Below are 7,408 nucleotides of genomic sequence, written 5' to 3' on the forward strand. Positions count from 1 at the left end.
ATTATTTAATTTAAAATATCACAAAAATCTTAAATTAAAAAGCAAAAAATGAACACAACCACGGATCTCAAATAGCCAAACAAATCAATAACATTGTAAAAATAAAAATAAAAGTGTTTAATTGTGTTTTTTTTGTGTGCAAACAGTTCGAAAGTATACAACAATAAAAGCCTGGCTGTATCGCTGCGCTTTTATTCTTCAAAGCCTTCACTCTTACTTCCGGTACCTAGTAAGTTTGTCTTGACATTCGTCATCTCCGTGTTCGTCCTCGGTTCGACCTGCTGCTGCTGCGCCGGTACCTGACACGGAAGCTCCACAACAAGCCGGCGAGCTTTCTTTTTGCTCCTACATCTGTATTTAACTTATTTAATTTTGACTGAATCGTCAGTGTTGGAGACAAACATGTGCTGCGCCGGATACACCTGCTCCAAGCACCTCCTGTGCGTCATCAACATCTTGTACATGGTGAGTAACACTGAACATATGGTGCCATGTTTCTCTTCTTAAATGACTTTATTTCGACGTGTGCTGCTGGAGCTGTGCTGCAGACATGAAGGGCAGTCATCATTAATTCACGACAGGATCAGATGCTCCGTCCAGGGTTTTGTTTTTGGAACCGCTGGTTCTGGTTCTGGTTCTGGTTCCAGTGTCATTTCCCTTCATCAGCACAGGAAGTCCGTTCTTTGTCTCGTATCTAAGAGAAGTTTCCGCACATTTTTGTTGACCTTTGAACCCGTCTGAAGAATCATCAGCACGGGGATCTTTATGGTGAAAAGAGAACTTTAACCCCTGCGAGACTCAATGATGATGTGTTCAACAACAATAACAATTTCATATAAAAGAAAGATTAAAAGTGATCAACTAACATGTTTATGTGGCCGTTTGTGAACCAAACATTATTTATTCAGATCTAAAATAAGAGCCATCATCTCAAACATTCCTCCAATCATCATCCAAAAGTCGTGTCTTCTCGCTGATCATGGTTCCGTGTCGTGTTACAGATGGTGGGTCTGCTGATGATCGGCATCGCCGCCTGGGGCAAGTGGTTCGGTCTGGTCTCCAGCTTCCAGGTGGTCGGAGGGGTCATCGGAGTGGGGGTCTTCCTCTTCTTTGTGGCAATGGTCGGACTCTTGGGGGCCATGAAGCACCACCAGGTCCTGCTCTTCTTCGTATCCTTCACCGGTCTCCATGGCAACACGGTTATACAAAATATGTCTTTTACAATAGCACTGGGGCTGAAAATGTCATATTTTCTGTAACGCTAAGTCCCATGTTTGTACGGTTCATCGGGACATGTAAGCAGTCACACACACGCCATTGTTCCCTGACGACTAATCCCAGTACATGATCGTCCTGTTCATGGTGTTTATTGTGCAGCTCGCCGTTTCAAGCGCTTGTTTGGCCATTAACCGCCAGCAGCAGGTGAGTCATGTGTCCTGAACTCTGATCATTAAAACAGTAGCTTCTTCTACTCTTCTTAAAACATCTTTGAATCCATCCATGTTGCCGTGCTCCAGGATGAGCTGCTGGAGGTGGGCTGGAACAACGCTCCCGACAGCCAAAAAGATGTGGAGAAGAACCTGAACTGCTGTGGGTTCAGGAAGGTGGATTACAATGGCACCTGTACTGCCGTGAGTCCCTCCCCCTCTCACTCTGGAGAAGTTCCCCCTGCAATGTCTCATTCTCTGCTTCGGCCACAGGCTTGCTTCCCGAACCACTCGTGTGAACCGTGTGCAGCGAAGTTACAAGCTCATGCTGGTGAAGCTCTGGAGTTTGTCGGAGGGATCGGGCTCTTCTTTAGCTTCACTGAGGTGAGGAACACCGTGTTTACCAGCATTAATAAAATATTACACATCAAAACAAGTGAAAAAATGAAAAGAATAGGTAAAATAAAATGTCAGGAAGGGTGAAGAAAATAAAGAAAGAAAACAGTTGAGTATAAGGTTAGGATTTTAAACTGAATATACATATGTTTATTTGTTAAAATGTGCACCTGAAATGATTAAACTTGTTATTAAAAAATGAAAAAGCACTAAAATACCCAAGTATACATGCTCAAGTATGTTTATTTTTTGTTTTTGTTACATTTATATGATTTTATTTCATTTTAGTTATATATAAACCATTATAGTTTTTCTAAAGACACTAAAAATCCACCTAAAAACATGCCAACTTATCTATTAATGACAATAATAATAAAAAAATAATTAAAAAAGTTAATGTCAGCACATTAATTAAGAGAGAAAGAAGAAAAGAGAATACAAAATAAACTAGTATTAGAACTGCAAGGGTATTTTAAGCTCCCATATAAGAGATTGTTGTACGTCATATATATATATATATATATATATATATATATATATATATATATATATATTAATATTCTCTTCCTTTACCCGTCAGATCCTGGGAGTGTGGCTCACATATCGCTTCAGGAACCAGAAGGACCCACGAGCGAGCCCGAGTGCTTTTCTCTGAGCTGGAGCGAGGGATCGACACGACACCTGTATAGCTTTTTTTTGTCCTGTTGAAAGACACGGATGTCTGTTTTGGTTTTTGTTCGTCCATGTTGCCGTGTGAGGGAGGACACCTCCACTTGGAAGCTTGAAGTGCTTGTATTGACCAAGAACTGTTTCCTGTTTCTCTCTGTGTGAATCCACTTTGGACCGAATAATATCAAACCAATCACTAGAAAACAACATGTGAACAATAGTGTGTGTAACTCTTACTAACTCGTCTTTCCTATATGTGTTGTTGTGTGTGTTTAAATAATCTGTCTACAATATATTTTTCACCTTGTGTCCTGACATTTTAACCATACACTGCATAAAGTAATAACGATATTTCAGGGCTCCAGACTGCGACAACAATCAAAAGTAAGTTATACGTGTGACGGTAATGTTGCTAATGTTGTTAGCCAGTGACACAGTCTGTTCATTAGCATCATGCTAGCTCCAACAAAACACTAGCAACTTTATTGAACAAGTAACATGTAAAAGCTATATTATTAGTGTATAGTTTTTTGTGTTTCTGTGTTCAGTTCAGTTATAATGATTGCTTCAGTTTTTTATCTGAAGTTTTGGACTTCTGTCTTGACACACCTTCACTCGCTAATCTTGTACAATCAGATCCTACCAACAGTCCTGTATCCGTCTCTGTACACACACACACCCAAATAAAATATACTCACAGAAATACTACATGTTTTATCATTCAAAGGTATTACAATCAAGTTTTTAATTATTATTATTATTACACAGACTACAAAATGGTATGTGTCTCGTTGTACTATCACTTTCATGATAAACATAGATACATGTAGAGAATACTACATGATAGTCGATGTGTTTAGAAGAGCAGGATCAAGAAGTGTAGGAGTGGATAGCACCATGTAAGATTATCCACTGGAGGTCACCAGTACAGTACGTTCATGGAGTTCATGGACTACTTTCTTTTTGACCTTCAGGTTGTTTTCCACACAGTTAAGGTAAAATGTTGGATTTGTGTTGTTTAGGTCACCAGATCCACTAGCTGTCTCGAGGTCACTGGACCAGAACCACCATCAATTCCAGGAGCGATGTTGTTGCTGAAGCCCAGTCTAGCTCCGTAGATCAGGGGTTCTTTGAGTGACCTGCACTGATCTTTGCGCACCTACTTGATAAAGGATCCTCTTGCTTCAGGTTAAACCCGAACTAGAAAATATTACAAGGTCTTAATCTAAATGTTCCTTACCTGGGAAGTAAAGGTTATATTCCTCACTACGGTTGTTCACAGTCATATACAGTCTGTGGTGAGATACCACCTGTTTCAGGGTTACTGTAGGTTCTTATTCATCAAGGTCATAGTTATCTTTACGACACAGAACTTGGAACTCAACATTGTAATTCCATGCATTGCTGTCGTAATGGAGAAACTAAAGAGGATCTTCGGCGAACACCAGATTCTGGTCCATTCTAAGGACAAAACACCTACAAACAGAGCCTGTGTGTCCAGTGCAGTAAGGAATGTCAAGACCTGTACATTAGTGACCAAAAGCAAGAGTAAAGCTCAACACAGGAGAGTCACTTGGGTCAGGTCTTGTCAATTTATCTCCACTCAAAGGACACAAGATACTCTTTTGAGGACAACAACGTACAGGTGGTGGGTAGAGAGGAAAGAGGGTTTGAAAGAAGCGGTTTTCCCTCTCTCAACGCAGGTGGGGGTCTCAGGCATTAGTAAGTAGTTGAGTAAAGGTTATTTGTAAAGCTCCTTTCTAGACCAGGGTCTAGACAATATACAAATAAAATACATGCTTCAAAAGGCCAAGACACATAAGACAAACACAGGAGTCTCAGAAAATCAAGGAAAAGCCTGAACAAATGAAGATGTTTCTTGAAGGAGTCAGTAGATCATCAAACACAGAGGGAGAGGAAGATCGTTCCAGAGCTGAGGAGCAACAGCCTGGAAGGATTTCTCTCCTCTGGTCCTGAACCATGTTCAGGAAACCATCAGCAGATTCTGATCCACAGACCTCAGAGCCCGAGCTGGGGTGTAAGGCTGGATCAGATCACTGATGGAAGGTCTGACCATGAATAGATCTGAAAGTAAGAACCAGAATTTTAAAGTTGATCCTGAAAGAAACTGGCAGCCAATGAAGAGTTGTAAGGATCAGGGACATGTGAGTTCTTCTACTAGAGCTGGTCAGAATTCTCACTGCAGAGTTTTGCATCAACTGCAGGCGAGACAGCTCCTTCTTGTTAAGACATAAGCTCTGCTCAGACCACTTGCCTCACTTTTGAAATACTTGATACTTGTTTTAGTAGAAGAGATCTACTCCCAGACAGGATCTTATAGAATATCTTATTCCATTAATGGTGGCCCCACATAAACAACCAAGTTCATCTTGTATACTTCATCAAGGAAGGGAACTATGCCCTGGATTGATGGACCAGAAGTCTTGAAGTAGGAATAACCATTTTTATTTATTTAAAAGACACTTGACAGGAACAGAAATAACAAGAGTGGTGAAGACCAGATGGTTGTGGATCACGAGTCAGTTCACAGCTCAGACTTGAGCAGTTTCTTCGCCTTCTGCATGTTGCTGATCACTGGGAGACAGAGAGACCAACTTGTTAGAAAGTGCCGTAAACCCAAAAACTTCACTTGGACCTTGTGTCACTTACAGTGTTTGACGTCATTTGGTTCGTAGGCGTACATCCGGTTGGCATAGCGACCCACAATGTCAGCCCTGACAGTCATAGCTGGGTCTGAAGAGAGACAAACTGGGTCAGAGAAACATTCCCGACTGAACCAGTCCAGGCTGAAGCAAGTTTGCATCCATGAAGCTATGGTTTGTTAGTTTGCATGAAAGTGTAACTAAAACTAAACCTAGGACAGAAAACAACAGAAATATAGATATTTTGTGGTCATTAATTCATCTTCTTTTGTTAAAGTTTTCTTTCAAAATACACAGTATTTATCAACTAACTGTTACAAGCTGATATTTTAGGATAATAGAGAAAACACAGATTATTGCAGCACTGTTAAGATAAAGGTGTGTTTTTTTGTTAAATTGAAAATCACCTCAATTATTTATAAATGATGTTGTTTAGAAATATTCATTTATTATATCATTAAATCTAAATCTAAAGTAAATTATAAAAGTATAAAGTAAAATGTCTTACCAACGAAAATGATCCTGGGAACGTACTGACCGTCAGGAGACAAATGTTTGTCGGTAGTTTCATACTGTCGGTCAAAGATAAGTCATGAAATCATTAAACCATTAATATTTAGACATTCATGTCATACACGAGAAAACATAAAGCTTTTCTATATATTGCTGATCAATGATAATCATTGAAAGACTGTTCACTTCACAACACAATATTAATTTCACTCTAATATCAATTATTTTTATTTGTTTTTCGGTGTTGAAATGAGCAAAAGAAAGAACGTACCACCAGGTTGATGGCAATAAAGTCTTCATCCACAATCTTCTGCAGCTCGTTGTCCTCAGAAAACACTTTCTTCAGAGCTGCAGCAAAAAAACATGTTTAACATTCAAGTCAACAACAAACACAGCTGAACAGACTTTCTAGTCATGTTTTTTTTCTTCCAGTTTTCAAAGTTGTTGTGTTTGACAATCGTCTTCTTTCTTCTTCTTGTTTTTATTATGTAGAAATACATTTGTTTTTAAACTAAACAATGTTATTACTAAAACTAAATTAAAAACTGCTTCTGTCTGGTCTTCTTCATAGAATTATTTTGTTTCCAATTTGGTTTCTGTCTCACTTTTTCATCTGCAACACTTTTATGCAATATTTGTATTAATATATATATATATCTTTTTTTTTTTAATAAGAATATTCTAATACTTCTGGCTACAACTACATGGTTTAACCTTATTTCTAGTCATAGACATGATGCAACTCAGCAGATATTTAACTTATTTACGCTTTCTCTGCAGCTTAAAATCATTTTCTATTCAGAAAGTGATGTCTGACCTTGACTGTGAGGGCAGTCTTCGTAGTGAAAGAGGACCATCAGAGGCTTGTTCCTGCACACAGACCATGTGTCACTCAACTTCTCAGCACTTTCTAAGAGAAGATCTGTTTCTCACCTGGACCTGGACCAGTACAGAGCCTCCTCATACGTCTGGGCCCAGATCAGCTGATCACCCCAACCTAGTGAGAGATCACACGTCAGCGTCACAAAGATGCTGCAGCTGAAGATGACCTCACTGACCTCTGGACAGCGTCTGAGGGATACGCTTTCCGGATTTGGGGATGTATTTGCCGGTGGTGGCACACACGGCCATGAGCACCAGGAGCAGAGACAGAGCAGCCTTGATCATTTTGGAATGGATTCAAGTTCTTGCTGTGAAGAAAAGATGGATTAAGCAAACTGTGATGAAGTGTTTAAACTCACAAATGCAAGTGTATTATTTTCATCATGTTTGGTCTATTTAGCTACACATTCACTCTATGTATTACATTTTCCTAACATAAAAACACAACTACAAACAATAAAATCTTTAAACAATCTTAAGACAAAGATGAAAATAAGTAACACCAGGAGTGAGTGTGTCATCGCCGTGCTCCAGGTGAAAAAGAGTGAAAGTGTCTCACCTATTCCTGAAGTGAAAGAGAGCGGATGAAGAGCTGGACCACAGTTCCTGAATCTGCTGTATCTTCACTTTCACCTGCCGACTATTTAAGCACCTGTTCAATCCTGACTCCGCCTCCCTTTCTTCACGCATCCCTTTAGAGATCTGAAGAATTCCGGGTCAAACAAGTCTGTGAAAGGCGCGTCAGTGTTTGAAGATCAACAGGTGAATTATTTTTACTCTAATTCAGATCCTGAAAGGACGGATCAGATTAATATAGTGGAAGTTACATCCGTTACTGTTCTTCTTACAGTAACTTAA

The 7,408-nt window shown here is 39.5% G+C and overlaps 2 protein-coding genes across 2 annotated transcripts; one reads left to right on the forward strand and one right to left on the reverse strand.

Annotated features, from left to right (window-relative positions):
* Window positions 1–255: 255 nt before the first annotated feature.
* tspan13b (tetraspanin 13b) lies at window positions 256–3,197 on the forward strand. The gene is made up of 6 exons (XM_087785902.1): window positions 256–465; window positions 1,002–1,169; window positions 1,342–1,422; window positions 1,518–1,631; window positions 1,701–1,811; window positions 2,404–3,197. The coding sequence occupies exons 1-6, from the start codon at window positions 403–405 to the stop codon at window positions 2,476–2,478; spliced, it is 612 nt and encodes a 203-aa protein (XP_087642028.1). The 5' UTR covers window positions 256–402; the 3' UTR covers window positions 2,479–3,197.
* A 1,745-nt stretch (window positions 3,198–4,942) lies between these two features.
* LOC148084338 (anterior gradient protein 2 homolog) lies at window positions 4,943–7,204 on the reverse strand. The gene is made up of 8 exons (XM_087785903.1): window positions 7,110–7,204; window positions 6,727–6,858; window positions 6,602–6,665; window positions 6,486–6,538; window positions 5,940–6,016; window positions 5,664–5,727; window positions 5,163–5,246; window positions 4,943–5,087 (listed from the first exon to the last, which is right to left on the reverse strand). The coding sequence occupies exons 2-8, from the start codon at window positions 6,833–6,835 to the stop codon at window positions 5,038–5,040; spliced, it is 501 nt and encodes a 166-aa protein (XP_087642029.1). The 5' UTR covers window positions 6,836–6,858; window positions 7,110–7,204; the 3' UTR covers window positions 4,943–5,037.
* Window positions 7,205–7,408: the final 204 nt, after the last annotated feature.

This window comes from Callionymus lyra, chromosome 3 (genome assembly GCF_982586985.1).
Source record: "Callionymus lyra chromosome 3, fCalLyr1.hap1.1, whole genome shotgun sequence".
Taxonomy (NCBI): domain Eukaryota; kingdom Metazoa; phylum Chordata; class Actinopteri; order Syngnathiformes; family Callionymidae; genus Callionymus; species Callionymus lyra.

Coding starts and splice junctions, on each gene's coding strand:
- tspan13b (XM_087785902.1), top strand. CDS start 403: ATGTGCTGCGCCGGATACACCTGCTCCAAGCACCTCCTGTGCGTCATC. Junction 466..1,001: donor TCATCAACATCTTGTACATG/GTGAGTAACACT, acceptor GTCGTGTTACAG/ATGGTGGGTCTGCTGATGAT. Junction 1,423..1,517: donor CCATTAACCGCCAGCAGCAG/GTGAGTCATGTG, acceptor GCCGTGCTCCAG/GATGAGCTGCTGGAGGTGGG.
- LOC148084338 (XM_087785903.1), bottom strand. CDS start 6,835: ATGATCAAGGCTGCTCTGTCTCTGCTCCTGGTGCTCATGGCCGTGTGT. Junction 6,666..6,726: donor CCCTCAGACGCTGTCCAGAG/GTCAGTGAGGTC, acceptor ATCTCTCACTAG/GTTGGGGTGATCAGCTGATC. Junction 5,247..5,663: donor TCCCAGGATCATTTTCGTTG/GTAAGACATTTT, acceptor GTCTCTCTTCAG/ACCCAGCTATGACTGTCAGG.